Consider the following 17,748-nt stretch of genomic DNA (forward strand, 5'->3'; position numbering starts at 1 on the left):
TCTCACTCAATTTCATGCCTTTTTGTGTGTGTGAAACCAGCAGCAAATAGTTGGACGTTTCTCTAAAAGTGCGTGTATGAAACTCCCACATTAACAAGATGAGGAAATATGGACTGTTTTCATTTGAAGTTTAAATTCACCATTTCTGCTTTCCAAAGGATACATAGCTACATTCAATTATGTTTTTATTTTAAGTCTGTAAAATTCCCAACTGCAAAGTACTAAGCATGCCATTACAATTCTGGGATATTTTGTCCCAACATTCGATCTTTAATATTAAAATACAGCAAGAATGATATGGAAGAAAATGACCCAAAAATGGTCAAAATACTGCACAAAAGTTAATAGATGTAATATGATGACAACAAAAAAGTACGACTTTGCTGTGCCTTGCAATCCATAACATTTATTTAACGACACGTTCACATTTTAAAACAATTAAATCACCAGTAAATATTGTAAGTAAAAATTGTCTTACATTTAATAATGCTTACATTTACAGAAACATTCTGCATTATTTTACGGAAAGAGCTTGTGTACTAATGAATTCTTGATGTAGTATAATTTTTTCAAAACATGTGCTTAATCAGAATAAGATGAATAAAAACATACTATTTGGAAAATTCAGGAAAAAAAAGTCAGGTTCTCTTGCTCCTCTTCTTCTAACACACGACACCTTATTTCACGCTGGCAGTTGTGTCCCCAGTTTCGCATGGTGCAAAGCACCGGATCGAGCAGAAGTGCAAAGCCCGTTTTTAAATATGATGGTCTCCTTCACTTTTACACCTGTTGCCTCTGCAGTTGGTACGAGTGAGTGAACATGCTGTGTAACGGTCGCCGTTGGAGTCTCAAGCGCTCAGTGATGAAATATCTTGCATTTTACACTTTCACAAATTGCTTTTGCCACCATTTTTTTGATTTGACATTTTATCAAATGTCTTCCACTCTACACAGTGAAAAGAACAATCTAACATCAATCAGCTACTAGTGAGGCAATTGAATTAATAAAGAAATTTACAGATGAAGAAGGCAAGGGGAAACATGCTTGTAACATCGATGTAATGCATGAGCATGACAATCTATTTTTTGATACGAGGAACTAAGATGTTCTTTGCTATTGACTTGCTCTTGTCCCCCTCCTCATCCTCTTGTCTTCTCTCTCACCCACGCTGAGTGGGTGCTGCTGATGGTGCAAATGTGGCCTTCCGTCATAAAGATCAGGTTGTTAACACTATGATCAGGGACTGCATTAGTAGCATTGGGTACTCCTTTACTGACAGTACTATTGGGATGGCGTAATTGACTTAACACAGACACCTACACATGGACACGCACATGCACAGATGCAAATGCACACATTTACACACCCACACTCACTTCCACGCTGCTGAAACTGTCAGGCTAATGGCTGCAATTTTAATCAAAATTAAAGCACACATGCTGCGAATTCAAATAAGTCTTTTAACAGCGTCATTAAACACTATTTGTTGTATTTCTTTCGCTATAGTTTTAGCAGATTGTTTAAAGTCTTGTCACCATTTCATATGAAAGACTTGATAGAAATGTCTTTTTGAAGCCTCATTTTATCTTTCTGACTTGATTACAGTTTCAGTTATATGCAATTCAATTATCTATCTATCTATCTATCTATCTATCTATCTATCTATCTATCTATCTATCTATCTATCTATCTATCTATCTATCTATCTATCTATCTATCTATCTATCTATCTATCTATCTATCTATCTATCTATCTATCTATCATCCATCCATCCATTCATCCATCCATTCATCCATCCATTCATCCATCCATCCATCCATCCATCCACCCATCCATCAATCAATAATGGACATGGTAAAGTTTTGCTTTTACTGTGCAATACAGTAGATTCTTTTATAATCTGCATGTTTTGCCCTCCCCTCAGGCCTTAACCATGGCTGGTGGTATCTTGGCTTCGGGGATGCAAGGAGCCAAGTGGGCTATATTTATCCAGCGCCATCATTTATTAATAGTCTTTCCAGTATATGCAGCACTAAAAATACAGCAAAGCCAGGGCAGCGCATGCGGCACGTTAATAGAAAAGGAGTTTACTAGGAGGGAGAAATTGCTAACTTGGCATGTTATCACGCTAATACCACTCACGTCTGGGATGATTCAGGGTTACATCAGCACCTGGGATAACTGAGTTTTCATGAGCAAGATGGACCCTAACCCAAACACTGTCTCTGACTTGTCCACAGTATGAATACTTCAATGCGGTTCTGATAAATGAAGTGGACGAGGAGGGCAACAATGTGGAGCTGGGAGGCGAGTTCATCCTACAGCCTAATGACCACTTCAACAACTTGTCAGTCAACCTGAGTCTCAGTGTGGTCCAGGTGCCCACTAACATGTACAACAAGGGTATGTTCACCGGCTCGTTTTGCCATCGTTAGCTTCCAACTGTGATTCAGACACATACTTGAGGAAAGGTTAATGGCGTGTTTCTGTTTCTGGGGGAGTAATTTTACGTCGAATAATTGATGAAAATGATGAAGTTTGCTTTCTGCACACTGTGTCTGCATTTGTTTTTGCGAAATGCAAAACCTTCAATTACTTGGTTGTATTCGTTCACACGCTTTATTGAGATGAATTGTTGAAAGTCAAACACCCCTCCGATTCACCCTTCAGACCGTCGGCGCAATAAAGTCAGGCCTTGACGGGTTGATCCACTCATTTTGCCATTTTCAACCGTAAAAAGTTTACATGACTAAATTAGTTTTCATATTCATTTCCTATTTTTGTATTGGATTTTTAAAATGTTTACTATCTTATCTATTATGTATTGTTGTATTTTTATATTTTTCATTTTATACTTAATTAGTTTAGAGATTTTCCCACTTGCTGTTGAATGAAAATGACATCATGGGTTGAAGGCTCAAGATTGTGATTGTCACACAGGATTCAAACCCTGCTCTCCTCAAATGTATTAAGAACAAGATCTGTTGTTCGTGTGACGTTCACAAGATGGGTTGTGATTGGTCATTACCAGTGCCTTGAGAATGTGATATCATTTTCAGTTGACATGACAGCTGTTGGAATCTGACCGTAGGTCCAAGATATTTTTTAAAACATATAATTTTAGATGAAAAATACATTATCCAGAAAATTAATTAAAGACAAAATAATAACTTTTTACTGCTGAAAATGGCTAAATAAGTGGACTATCCCTTTAACCAGTGCTTAGTGGGCCGTCTACATGTCGCAAGGGCTTAAGTCAGCGACCTGGGGTAGAATTGGGGGAAGAAAGTGGGTTGAGTCACCATGATGGAAGGCCCAAGGAAGAGTCTAATTGCTAGGTGATGGCAGGGGAAAAAAATTAAATGAGTGACAGAAGGAGATTGCATGAAATAGAAAAAGGAAATGAATGAAAATTCTATGAGTGTGATTGGCTGTCTAATGCAAGGAGAGGAAGCCTAATCTTGATGCGATATCCTTGGCAAATGAATAGAATTAGAGGGAAAGAGCTTGGAGAGTTTTGAAATCCTCCGGCTTTGTTCGCTGTTAGTGAGAATGCGAATGTGTTTGCTGGGACTGCAGGGAGCTTGTTTGGTGGGCAACCAATTGCCCTACTGTGAAAAAAAAGCACTAAGAGGCTTGGATTAGAGGAAGAAATGATTCTTCGAACATTTTCATTGAAGCACTTGTGCTTTGAAAATGGGGTTGCGTGTCTAAAGGCCAAAGCCATTTTTGGTTGTGGACTTCTCTTCTTGTCGCCCTTGCCAGAAAGCAGACAACAAAATCAATGTGCAACAATTGGGACCCAAAAATACTACAAAACGGTGTCGAGTGTTCCTTTGCTCACCTTGTTCGCCTTTCTTTCACGGCTTTGCTTTTTCACAGTTTTTTTTAATTGCAGTTCTTTTGCCTTGCTTTTTTATTTGAATGTTGAGAGTGTTTTGAAAATGTGTGAAATTGTTAACGCCTGCCTGAGGAAAGTGTTTTAAATGTTACACCCTAAAGCATATTACTTAAAAAAATAAACAAAAAACAAGGGATATTGGAAACCACTTTTACTCAGACTGAAACCAGTGTGTGAACTCAAACCTTGAGTAGTCACAATATTGATCAAAAGTAATGACACCACTAGTACTTCTCATACACAAAAAAAATCCCTGTCCCCAAAAAACATTGAGAGAGAGAGAGCCATACCTACTTTAACACAGCATTTTTCTTAAAATGCCATAACATTTTGAGCAATCTTCTATTATTAATGTATTATATTATTTACTATTATTTTGCAATTTCGAGTTTTTGATGATAATTTGTCTCCCAGAAAGCGGCTGACACACGTATCAAGTAATAAAGAAAACAGTATAACAGTAATGAACAAAAAAACATGGACTAACAAAAAAAAATGGAATAAAGCACGTTTAACATACAAAAAGACTTATACTGCGTTCCCTCATTAATATCTGAAGTTACGTTTCAAAAAATACATTATACCCATAATAGCGGATGAGTGGCAGAAAATAGATGGCTGGATGCCATGCGTTTTTTTAATTTATCATGTTTTTTCATTTATAGTTGACACTAAATAAGAGCATACTGTATAATGCACTTGTCGCAGACTCTCTTGTTTATGTATTACAGAAAGAACTGTTGTCGGAGACTGGCAGTGTGCAGATTAATTTTGTGAATTGTTATACAAAGTCATACAACAAAACGCGGCATATTGTTGTGCAAAATGGTTCACGTCCAAATAAATATCTTTCTCCCTTCAATCCACGGTGGTGGCTTGGTGTTGCATATCAAGCTTGCTTCCAAAAGACTAATTCATTCACAGCTTATTGGCAGGAGTGATGACAGCACAACAATGGAGATGATGAGAAACGTCTTATCTGCTTTTCTGTCTCCAGTTCACATGTCTGCACTGCCTTTCCATCTAGGCTTGTTTTTTTTCTGTCAGGCTTTTCTGTATCTATTATTTGATGAAAGCTGTGTATGTTAACCTTTCTTAATTCAATCACCCCATATTTTTTTTCACTGTGAATGTTGGTCTTAGTCACACATAAACAATTTTTTTTTCCCTTTGGGTAGCATAAACCAGCGGTTCTCAAAAGGGGGTATGTAAAGGCTCTTCAGAGGCTATGAAAGGCTTTAACAGGGTTTCTGCAGCATATCTAATATGATGCTTTCTAAAGTCATGACCGAAATATTTAAAGTTTAAAATTAAGAGCAAATTAATTGGAACATGAATCAACTTATAGCTTAATTGTGTTGTGTTGTTATGGTTTATCTTATGTTCTGGCATTACTGTGAGTAAAATACACCTAGAGATCCCACTACAAATATAATTCCAAAGTTAGATAAATCATAAACTGATGACAACCCTCTCTGTTTTAAGTATTTCTTTTTAATCATTTGTAAATAGTTTGCGTTGTTTTGGGGCACTTGGCTGATTAAAGTATTCGACAAGTGTCATGTTATTGAATTTTTTTCTCAACCAGTGGCATAAACACTCTTGAGTTATGTCGAGTTATGTTAGAGTAATGAGTAATGACGCGATAAGCTAAGTGATGGGCAAAAAGTCACACTGTGGTTATTTTATGATTAAGCCCACACCTAAACAAACAAATGAATAAACAAATAAATGAACAAATAAATATATAAATGAAGACCGGCATACTTTTGTTGTGTTTTTGCGCTTGTCTGTTTGGGTCACCAGCAAAAGCCCGACAAAAGCAGCAGGGCTAGCATGTCGCTAGCATACTGTATTGCTGCTGAGTGTCACCATCTAATAGCAAAGCAACAACAGCATGTTTTTTTTCTTTTGTGTCTGTGGCTTAGTTTGTAGAGTGGGTTGCTCAGTAACTGATGGTTCAGGTTTTTGAATCTTGGCTGCATTGATTGTTGAGCTTTTGCCGCTGCTATTATAATGCCACCAGCAAAGCTAGCATGTGACCAGTAAGCAAAACAAAACCATGTTTTTTTTTCTTTCTTTTTTTTTTAATGGAGCAGCTACAACAGACAAGCGGATGAACGTGGTCTCATACATTCTTGCGTTTGCGTTTGTTGAAATTTCTACCATCAGGCTGACCTGTGTTCTCGCCCTTAATGCACAAGGCAGCATTCATCATTTTCTCATTGACGTCTGCAACACGTTTGGAAACCAGGGTGAACCTTGTACAGCACTTTGAGAGAAAGCACAAAATGCCTTGTTTTCTAAAGTTTCTTGTTAATTTCTGTATTTTTGGACTGAAATGGTTTTATTTTCTACCTCTGCCCCCCCCCCCCCCCCATGAATCATTAGACTCTGCCATCGTTAATGGAGTGTACTGGTCGGAGGCCTTGAACAAAGTGTTTGTGGATAACTTTAAGAAAGACCCATCACTCATATGGCAGTACTTTGGCAGTGCCAAAGGCTTTTTCAGACAGTACCCGGGTAAGTGTTTACTTGTGTGTTTGTTTGTTTGTCTTTTTCTTTGTCTCCATCTTCGCTAATGGCGTGTGGAAATGTTCACTATCAAACTGTCATTGGAGGCCAGCAGGGAAGCAGCATGAACATGAACACAACTAGCATGCAGTAATTAAATAGCTACTGTATGAATACAATTCATATTTAATTGTGCTATTTTACGGAAGCATGGCGCTACCGATGTGTAGTAAACACTTTTGACTGGAAAACTCATAATGCCGTGGGGTATTGCCTTGTGCATATACATACTCTGTGACATTATGGGAAAATGTAGAACAAAATGATAATAAACCATAAGAATTACTAATAATTTGCTATTTAACCTCAACATTTTTGCCTACAATTGCAATACAAGTAGCTTTGAACATAATTACATCTATATTAAAATGAAATTACAAATACAAGTACTAAAAAATTTGAACACATTTAAATACGGTAATAATACAACGATAACAGTAGTAATAAACAAGGTTTACTACTAAATTTTGAACATATTGAGATAATGTTGGCCAAATATAGGATCATTTTTAACTTGAGCATATATACTATAAGACAATATCCTATGGCTTTATAGCAAAAAATAGTTTTAACCTAGAATTTAATTGTAAGTACATTTGAACACACAACAATATTTGAACACATTTACAAATACATCTAATACATTTAAATTGTGTAACCATGGAGAAAGCATGACTTGCATTTGGCCTGTATTATACCAATACACCAAATAAATTGTTATCAATAATTTCTTCGATTTGAGTATTATATTAACTCCGCATTTTGTTCTACCATAATGCATACCCCGTGCCAATATGGAAAAAGTGCTATGTTTGTAGCATTTAGCTCACAAGTTTGTTTGAAAGGATTTGCAGTGCATTCTAACAAATTTGTTATCTGTTATCGAAATGTTTACTCCATATTGACATCCATTCTGTACTTTTTGAGGAAAACAACCACAAAAATGGCTTTCAATCATTCTTGTGCTCTGGAATCTACACCATTGTATCCGGGATCAATAATCCAGAAGAAAGCGTTTGTTTGGTGCTGTTCTCACACATGCACGCAATGTAATCCCTTTCTTTCCACTATCCAAGGGATTAAATGGAAACCGGATGAACACGGGGTCATCGCTTTTGACTGCCGTAACAGGAAGTGGTACATCCAGGCTGCGACCTCCCCAAAGGATGTGGTGATTCTGGTTGACGTCAGCGGAAGCATGAAAGGTCTCAGACTGACCATTGCTAGGCAAACCGTCTCCTCTATCCTGGACACTCTTGGAGACGATGACTTCTTCAATGTCATTGCTGTAAGTTGACAAATCTTCTTGGTTCTCAGATTCCGATAGCGTCACTTCCACTCTTGCAAAGATAAGACAAAATTCTGGAACAAATCTGCTGTCTCTCTTGTCATGGTCTCAGCCAATTAGCTGCCTGCTAAACGAAGATTTGAAGCACGAAAAAAGAGGGCTGTTGATTGGATCCCGCCTCAGGCATCCAAACTATTGTTACTGCATGTGTGTGTGTGTGTGTGTGTGTGTGTGTGTGTTTGGCATTAAAATGTAGCCTGTCACACTGCCAGCCCACATTCTGTCTCACCACAGAACAAAGTTGTCATTATCATTTCATAGCCTAATCATGTTATTTAGAAAATTATTCTTTCACACAAGAAGAATGATTGGAGAAATATGTTTCCCAATCCATTTGCCTCATTGGCTTATTTCCCTATTGTTTTTTTTTTCTTTTCTTTCTGTTGCTCATAACTTCACAAAAAGTTTCAAAGCCCTGAGAAGCATTATTTTCGATAGCAAAGATTTCTTGTTTTGCTTCATTCCAAAATAATCTTTTGAGGGGACACTATGCATAAATTAATTTCAGCGGGGGAGGGAATGGTAGCCTACATGTCTAGTCTTTCATGCACTTTCATGTGTTTAATTATCGCTCTGTTGCAGTTCATCGATAGCCTGTGTGCGTTGCGCATTCTCCATCCTCGTATTAACAATCGTTTTAGCACTGAATTAAATAAGTGTATTGGGAAAAGTCATGATAAGCGATTTTATTTGTATTGTTTCAGTACAATGAGGAATTACATTATGTGGAGCCATGCCTGAATGGAACACTGGTCCAAGCTGACGTCGCCAACAAAGATGTGAGCTCGCTTTCAGTCTCTTATTATTTCCGTCCGTCTAAAGACAGACACTTTGAAGAAAATTAAAAAGTATCACATTTATTCATTTGCTGAAGCTAATTAGTGATGTTTTTATATTTATACCAGCTCATTAGGGTCATGGTTTTGTTTGGTTGAATGAAGATGAACATACTACCTTTAATGCAAATACCAACTAGATCGACACGTAAGCAACATTGAACCAAACAAACGTTGGGAGCTGATGCCTCAGAAATTATTTGTAAACTTAATGGAAAATTTGTTTTGGGCTTGAGGCCAAACAATCATTTTTGCTCAATTTCATCTGTTGGGATGAAATGTTCAGGCGATAATGTCCTCCTTACCTGCTATTGGAATTTACTCTCCGGTGTTCATTCAACACTTCCTGAAAGTTTCAGGTCATGTTGCCATGTGCAAAACTTGAAGCACATTTTTCTCCACAAACTAGAGATTATCAATATGGCAACATTCAATTGCTGTAATTTAATATGTATGCTACTGTTATGTATTTTATATCATTTTGAAGGGAGTTTGGTGTGGAATCAGAATGTACCATTATCTCAAATTTCATTTTTGCCGACATAAGCCTGCTTTTGTGAAAACATCAGATATATTTAAAAATATATAGTTCATGGACGTCACAGTAATCGAGACTTTTTTTTTTTAACTCCCTAAATTAGCGATTAAACTTGATTTGAGAACAATTTAGTGTTCCTATTGGGAGTCAGGACTCAAGTTGTGCAATGGAAAGATGAATAAAGGCAACTGTTACACACTGCCGGGAAGAATTTCAAAATAAAAGCATGAGCAAGGCATTGGTGTCCATATATTATCAGTATGGTAAAGGTTTATCTCCAAGTTTTCACCTTTTTGACGGCTTGTTTTATCGTCATTCCGAGCTCTAACAAGCATAGCATTATCCTGTGTACGAAGTGTCATTTCTGCCTCAACAACCTAAAAAAAAGCAAATCGCTCTGGTGCAGTGCAGGCATAAGAAATCTTGTGATGTTATAATCTCATTCCATCCCTAATGGATACGTGGTCATACTAAGTGGCTCATACTGTATATGACCAAGCTTTGTTTTTTAAAGAGTGCTCAATTCGAGCTGTTATTTCACAGCTGGCTAAAAGTCAAATTATTTTGCGCACAGACTAGCACATCCTCCCACAGACACACTGCTGCGATATGGATCGAGCGTCCCACTGTGTTGGGACATTTATAGGTATCTTTGCTCACGAACATAAAGAACAAGTTCTTTCTTGTTGCCATAGTCAAATACAGCAGGTAATATTTGCTGTGCTCTGGGCTGCAGGCATTTTTTGCAACTGATTAACCTTCTTTTCCATGACTGCTAAAGGAACGGTTTAGCCTATTGGCATGCTGGAGGTTGTTTTGATGCCATTACCGTATATGTTAGTGATGTGTGATGCTGTGCACCCAAGCTTCAATAAATAGACACTGATAGGGGCTTCATACAGCTTCGGCCTCCCACTGAGTGTGGCCAACATTCTCTCCTCCCAGTGGAGCCTAAGACCACAGGCGATAAATAAATAGCAAAGTAAAGGTGGGGAAATAATAACTAAGGATGGGCATGGTGGAGCTATGCCAAAAAGTTAAAACACGTAGAAATTGAGTCCTTGTTTGGTTGGGTAATTCAAAATTCTATAGAACACATCTAAGGTGTATCAAAATTGAGGTAAAGAACATTGCATTACATCTACAAGATGCAAGGCAACAAATATAACCCTGCAAACATGATGTATTTAAGTGTTTCTTAAACCAAATAGCCTAAATCATCATTATTATATTTTTTGGAGAACTTTATTTATATATATATATATATATATATATATATAAATATATTTAAAAAAAAAAAAAAAAAATATATATATATATATATATATATATATATATATATATATATATATATATATATATATATATATATATATATATATATATACATACATATGTATATATATATAAATAACATATGTTATTTATTATTATCACATATTATAATATGTGACAATTTTTTTTCCAATCACACTGTCACCACGATAGTAAAACCATTTTCATATTTTTCCAGCATTTTCGGGAGCACCTAGACAAGCTGTTTGCTCAAGGCATCGGAATGCTCGACGTTGCTCTAAGTGAGGCCTTCAACCTCCTCAGTGAGGTAAGTACCATGCCAATGCATCATCACTTCACTCTGCTGCAATTTGCCGTATATCCAGCAGGATCATGCATAAGCATGAAAGCTGAAGAGTCATCATGTGAAAGTAACCACGCATAGAATTCTCAATTTTCAATTTTGAGTTTAACAAGTAACACAGAAGCAAAGTTACACATTGAATGCAATCATTTTATCTTAGTAAAATACTCTCACAACAGATCCAGTGTCTTTGAAAAAGGTATGCCAAAAAGTCTATCCGTTTCAGTTTGATTACTTAATGGAAGTTGGTTGAAGATGCACTGCTTTCTGCAGAGGGAATCATATTCAATGCTGAATTTTGCATGCTGATTTTCAATCAGTCTGCATTGTGGTGCTGTTTCGGGTGTCCTCGAATAACTCTGCCCTCCTTTCTCCCCGTCTTGGCAGTTCAACGAGACCGGTAGGGGCAGTGAATGCAGCCAAGCCATTATGTTGGTTACCGACGGCGCGGTGGACACATACGATGCCATCTTTGCCAAGTTCAACTGGCCAGACAGGAAGGTGGCCTGTTCTAATATGCACACATCATTTTAATGTCAATATTATGTTAAAGGACAAATTTACATTGAAGTCACCAACAACAAACGATGAATACATTTTACATTTTAAAACGTTCTGCCTATCATAGATCAGCCCAGGACCATGTTGTTGAGAAAATACTTTGAACTGAACACATTAAGGAACTTGTTGCCACATCAGTGATAAAAAGCATGCCTGCAAAAACATGATTTTGAAAAACAAAACCAAACATGAAAATCATTTGGTTGTGAAGCAAACATGAACGATTGAGCCAGTCCCCCTGTGACCTTTTGTTGGATCGTAAAAGTCCACGCCTGAAGCTGCTGAGAGGCGATTTTGTCGCTCTTACAGGAACAAAAGGAAAGTGGAGATTGAGGCAATTTTCTCAGAAATTAAGAATGATTGTGGCACTTATCTACAGATGTGTGTGTGCACGCACATACTGCCCTCTCTTTGATAGCTAAAAGTCCATTTAAGGTGACACTAAATACTGTATGTCCCAAAATTGCCAATTACAGAGAAGAGTGTTGTTAACAACTTTGCAATGATTAAAAGCCAATCCAAAAAGATTATTTTTTTAATAATATGTTAAAAGTGACCCCATTTGTCCAAACACGCAATTGTGATGAACAATTGCATTTGTGTAATACAAATTAATACGAGTCCGGGGTTGGTATCGTAAGTGGAAATCTTCGTATGGCGGGCAATAGAAACCTATGGTCATTAGCTAATGCATGTAAAACCTCCGGTAAAAACATCAACATTGTAAATACGTATTAAAAATGAGTAACAAAATAGTATTGTAAGTACTGCTTTTATATAATATACATGTATATAATTGAATAACATCATAAATAAAAAAATATATAAAGGGAAAAGGACATTTTATTTACCTTTGAAGTGATGCGATATTCCCTAACAACGTACGGACCTTATTCGTATTTCTTGATAATCTCCAGCTTCATTTCCATACTAATCATCTTCTTACTTCTCCTTTTAACATCATTAGCAATCTTGGGACCCACGACTAACCAATTTAAGTTTGAATTAAGCAATAAAATCCACAGTGAATACAATATTGTAAGCACTCACACGGCATCAACTCTTTAGCGTGTCGACATATTAGTGACACCGTGACGCCGACCAATAGCTTACCAGCATCTTAGTGACGTATGCAGTGACGTGTGTCGTGACGTACTAGCGTAGTGCAGCTCATACAGTCAAAAACATGCACACTGACTGCCATGTTTGAATTTTGGAAATGTTGTTGATGCCGTAAAGCGAGAAAAATGCAGAAACAAGGGGAAGAACTTAGTATTCTAGTTTGTAACATGAAAAAAACATGAGCCAGGGAAGCTGTAATGCGGGGGGGTCGCTGCACTGTTTTTCTATTGAAATGGGTTTATCTTAATTTTTGAGCTCCCCACATCTAGTATATATAATTTTAAAGAGAATTAAGTGTAAAATTGGAATATGTGAGCATGTCAATTTTCATCTTTTCAGCCTTAAAATCTTTTTGCCGGAGACGGCCACATTTATGTTGTAAATATTTGAAAGGGTTTCCTTATATTCATGTGTGCATTCAACTAAGTTGAAGTTTGCATGCTGTGGCTGCTTGTTTGTACTCAGGCAGCATTTTGCTATGCAGTCAAGCATTTTCATATTTAATAGGCAGTCTCCTGTAGTTTGACCTCTCACTGACCAGTGAAGTGTACTTCTGAGGCTTCTCTTATCTATAGGCCGCCATGCAGCAAACCTGCTGACATAGTGTGTCACATTGACCATGTAAACCTAAATGCTCAGTGTTTTATATGTACAAATGTGTATTTTTGTCCAGATGGTGTGATTAAATTGCAACTTCAGCCATCACAAACAGTTGACAATGAAGCAACAATGTCCATAATAAAAACAAATGATGGACCAGGTACCAGTTGGCTAGCTTAAAGTAATTGTTTCTTCTTTACTGCTCTAAAACAATGTTTACGAGTCAGTATATTATAATTCTAAGAAGCCAATTGCTGACAAAAAAGTTCCGTATCAAGTTATTGCGCGATACTTTTCACGTTTTTAACATAATGAATTTCAGGATTTTATATGCTTTTTGCATTTTTGCTAGTTTCACATTTTTACATGAAAGATTCCATGGTGCAGTATAAGTTATCACATAATATACGGCGATAGGTTTCACGGTTTTACATTATAATATATAACATTGCTTTTCATAATACTTTTGATGTGTTTATACTTTTTCATGTTTTTACAAATTGTTTACATTTTTATGATACCATTCACATTTTTACATGATAAATGTCAGGTGTTTTTTCTGGTGTAGTTTATAAAAGTTAGCTTTCAAGTTTTTATATGATCATTTTCATGTTTTGTCATAGTTTTTGCATCTTGACATGATGCATTTCATATTTTTACTCAGGTTTTCGTGTTTCAATTTTTGTCATTTTCACATCTGGGTACTTTCAAATTTCTATGATTTCTTGTTTTTTTTATGTTGAATTTAAAGTTTTTACATGAATGTGTTCATATTTGAACAGGTTTTATGTTTTATGTTTATATGATATTTTGTTTTTACATGATACATTTCAGGTTTTTATAAGATGGTTTTCTTTTTTCTTCCAGATAAGTTTCATGTTTTTGCATACTTTTCACATCTTTACTCTATGACTGATTTTACGTGAACATTTTCACAATTTAACATAAGTCCCACATTTTTACATACCACTTCATGTTTTTACATTACTATCCCCATTTTTACATTGTAAATTCCAACAAACAACATGCTTTTCATGTTTTATATATTTTTCACAGTTTTACATACCTTTGTTGTCTTCACATAATAAATGTCAGATTTTTACTTTTTTGAATGATAATAATCATTTAAAAACTCAGTACTTTTCATGTAACAAACATGATAGAGACTTCTTTCGTCCTGTTGTGGCAGTAATCTGCTTTCCGTACATCACTTAACAACTGACTCATCATGGACTTATTTGAAAGCAAACGTTGGAAAGGAGGCCAATCAATACATGACACACTTATTTCAAGTGCAGCCTTTCAAAAGAGTATAAACACAGGCTCAGTCAAACATGTAGTGTCCCATTCAGTACACACAAGCGCACACACGTAAGCGGACACATGCTATCAGAGAAAAGAGAGGCAGTGAAAAATACAGGCTTGGGTGCTGTGACAGCTGCGCCCCTGAAGGCTTGCATTTGCTCCAATCTGGCAAAGTATGTACTTTACACACAAACACACACACACGCACACACCTCTGTACCTGCTGCAACTGATTTTGCATTGATGACCTTCCCATTACTTTTCACAAAAGTTGGCTATGGTGACGTTCCTAACATGTATCTATAACTTCTGAAAATGACGTATTTGGTCCTTCTTTAGATTCATAAAAATGATGTGAATTCAACTAAACAACAGCCGTATTTGATTTGGGAAACAAATGCGTTAGGAAATCAACAGAGCAGGCCTGCTAATCACTTGCAAATCCAGAACGAAGCACCAGCCTTGTTTTGACTGAATTATCTTACCCTTGCTGGTAAGGTGAGCCCTGTGGAAATATGATTACCGTGACTGACGGCTGCTATCTGTTTTTTTTTTTCCACAGGTCCGCATATTCCCTTACCTGATTGGCCGAGAGTCAGCCTTTGCAGATAATCTCAAATGGATGGCATGTGCTAACAAAGGTGCGATAAACATATGCTCACTCATTTAAGTCATTTCTGTTTGACTCTAATAGAAAGTTGCTTATTTATAACATATCTATAATGTACCTTAGATAAAGGCCTGAACAGATTTATGACTAGTTCAGGGGTTTGAAGCTATGGCTCTAGGGCCACACGTGGCTCTTTCTTTGTTCTGCTGTGACTCTTGATGACGTTGGAAAAACATTAATGGAGTGGGCCTCACTTGGAATTATTCTCCGTTTTTTTTTTTCTTTATTCTGCGGGAGACAGTCCAAATGGCTCTTTGAGTATCTCTGGCTGCCGACCCCTGCACTGGTTGCACCTGCATCCTGTCAACCTTCGTGGACATGACTATGTATATTCTGGATACAGACAAGTGCCAAAAGAGAGCCATTAGAATATATTTATACCCTTATCATAAAGGATTCACTCCACTGCTACCCAGGCCTGTTCCAATGATAGGTGCACTGTGTAAGTGAAAGCAGGGAGCATTCTTTTTTTTTTTTTTGGCTCCCCAGCTCATCTGGCTCTCCCTTGTGGCGCAGCTCGTAGGACGCCCTTAGGCCTCCGTGGGGACCAGCCATTCTTCACTCGTTGCCATGATAAACGATGCTGCTACACTGAGGCAGCTTGTTTTGTGCCTCGTGTGAGCTTCTATGCGACTTGTCCGTGTGTGTGTGTGTGTGTGTGTGTGTGTGTGTGTGTGGGGGGGTGTGTATTGTAAACGACTATCTCAGTCCTTCTCAAATCATGGGGGTGAGGCGATGCCTTTGGGGGGGCAGATGACCCTATGGAACAGGCCAAAAGTTTAACAATTTAGCATAAGTGTTAAAATGTGTTGAAATGTTATTTATATTGCTTTTGCAGCAAGGGGGGGGCATGAGATGTTTGCTCTTTACTGGGGGCTTTACAAAATTATTGAGAAGCACTAGACTTTCTAGTGGAGTAATAGCGGGATCCCAAGTTCTCTTGCTGTACAAAGGAGATAACTTGGTTCATTTCACTGTCAAGTATGTCAAGATGTCAAGTATGAGATGCCATTTAGAGATGCCGTTCACAAGATTCACGCCAATAATAACGCCAGCCTTACTGAATGACGACGAGAAAGTTGTACACTAGCGAGCTGCATGTACAGCACAGCCAATAGGAGAGCAGGACAATAAATGGGAGGGATTCGGACCAATGGGAGAGCAGGATACTGGCGCACTGGTATGGCACGTTTAATGCGTGAAGGAATTTCATGTTTTCTCTTGGAGCATGCGAGTTATCGCTCGTATATTGAATTTTTTCTCGGATTATGAGGCAAAAAATTTGACTGAGTAACTCGTAAAGTGACTATTTCGTGTCCAGGAGCTTTGGTATCCAGGAGTTCCACTGTACCCGTAATTACTGAGGTATTGCGATTCATCCATATTGTTTAATGTTTCTCCACGTGATTCCACAAAGTTCAATATTAATCACATAATTCAAAACCTTGATAGTTTACCCCATGATTACAAAGCATTCTAAAGTATTTCTCTTTTCCAAAATTTTTCATTTGGCTTTCAGCATTTACTCCCAATTTCTTCAGAAATTGTACTCTCCAATATAGTTCTGTTTTTGTATTTCCTGCCCTTAAATTTCATATGTTGTGAAGTTGTGACTGACTTTTCCCCATCCCACATCCGAGTTAAGTATTAGTCTTAGACTCTTCTGGCGCTGGCACCTTTCTCCATGTGGAATAAACTGCCTAGACCGATGACCCCAAAATCTATTTCCACTTGCTCTGATTTTCCCCCTCACTGCCTCATGGTGATGCTGACAGTTTGCTTTCATGGACGGGTGGAAGTGTGGTGTCTTTCGTTTCCCCTATCCCCCTTGTCACATTTGTCCTCTCTGTCGGACGTTTTGCTTCCCTGATTCCTTCTGCCCCCTGTTAAGATAGCAGCGCATTCATTCCCTCGCACACAGCCAGCAGCATCACAATAAGTAGTGACATTATCGCCATATGAAATTGCATCACATTTAGTTGAAAGGATAGTGTTTTTGCATAGCATTTATAGTAAGATGCATTTACCGTTGCCATACTTCCCAGCCCATGCTGGTTTTCCTTCTGCAGGGAATCATCTTGATATTGCAGGAGGATGTATCAAGCTTTATCTCAAAGCTGTATACAACCTGCTGAACTGTACTTTAAATGTAATTCCTTTTCAGTTTTTTTGGGGAGGAGGGGCAATAAAATGAAGAGAATAAACTATATCATTGGTAATTCTCTTGGAAATTCACAGGAGTTTCTTCTCCAACTTTTCCCAACAGGGTACTTTACTCAAATCTCCACACTGGCGGATGTGCAGGAGAATGTGATGGAGTATCTTCATGTGCTGAGTCGTCCCAAAGTGATCGACAGGGAACATGATACGGTTTGGACCGAGGCCTACATTGATAGCACTGTAAGTTGCTGAATTCAGGTTTACACAATCTGTCCAAGAGCTCGACCGTTTTTCATTTTTTAAAGAATACATAACATCGTTTACGTGTTCTATTTATGTGTCGGTTTATTTTTTCAATAAGCAGGGCAAAATAACACTCATTTTGTCTGTGCAATTGAAGCAAATGGAACGATTATATAAATGAGCTGCTTCGTGTGTTTGTGTTTGGAGGGCAAAAGATATTAGGTCTCTGGGTTGTTTGAAGGTATACGC

The 17,748-nt window shown here is 37.5% G+C and overlaps 1 protein-coding gene across 3 annotated transcripts in view; it reads left to right on the plus strand.

The window, feature by feature from the left end:
* Positions 1-17,748, plus strand: part of LOC148427124 (voltage-dependent calcium channel subunit alpha-2/delta-3-like) — a 100,920-nt gene that overhangs the window by 37,110 nt on the left and 46,062 nt on the right. For all 3 annotated transcript variants that reach the window (XM_088402264.1, XM_088402269.1, XM_088402278.1), the window contains exons 5-12: positions 2,243-2,405; positions 6,295-6,426; positions 7,554-7,765; positions 8,530-8,604; positions 10,713-10,802; positions 11,226-11,339; positions 14,989-15,067; positions 17,363-17,496. In XM_088402264.1, coding sequence (XP_088258390.1) covers positions 2,243-2,405; positions 6,295-6,426; positions 7,554-7,765; positions 8,530-8,604; positions 10,713-10,802; positions 11,226-11,339; positions 14,989-15,067; positions 17,363-17,496 — 999 coding nt within the window. The remainder of the gene's footprint in view (positions 1-2,242; positions 2,406-6,294; positions 6,427-7,553; positions 7,766-8,529; positions 8,605-10,712; positions 10,803-11,225; positions 11,340-14,988; positions 15,068-17,362; positions 17,497-17,748) is intronic.

This window comes from Hippichthys cyanospilos, chromosome 2 (assembly GCF_059441005.1).
Source record: "Hippichthys cyanospilos isolate Australia breed blue-spotted pipefish chromosome 2, RoL_Hcya_1.0, whole genome shotgun sequence".
Classification (NCBI taxonomy): Eukaryota; Metazoa; Chordata; class Actinopteri; order Syngnathiformes; family Syngnathidae; genus Hippichthys; species Hippichthys cyanospilos.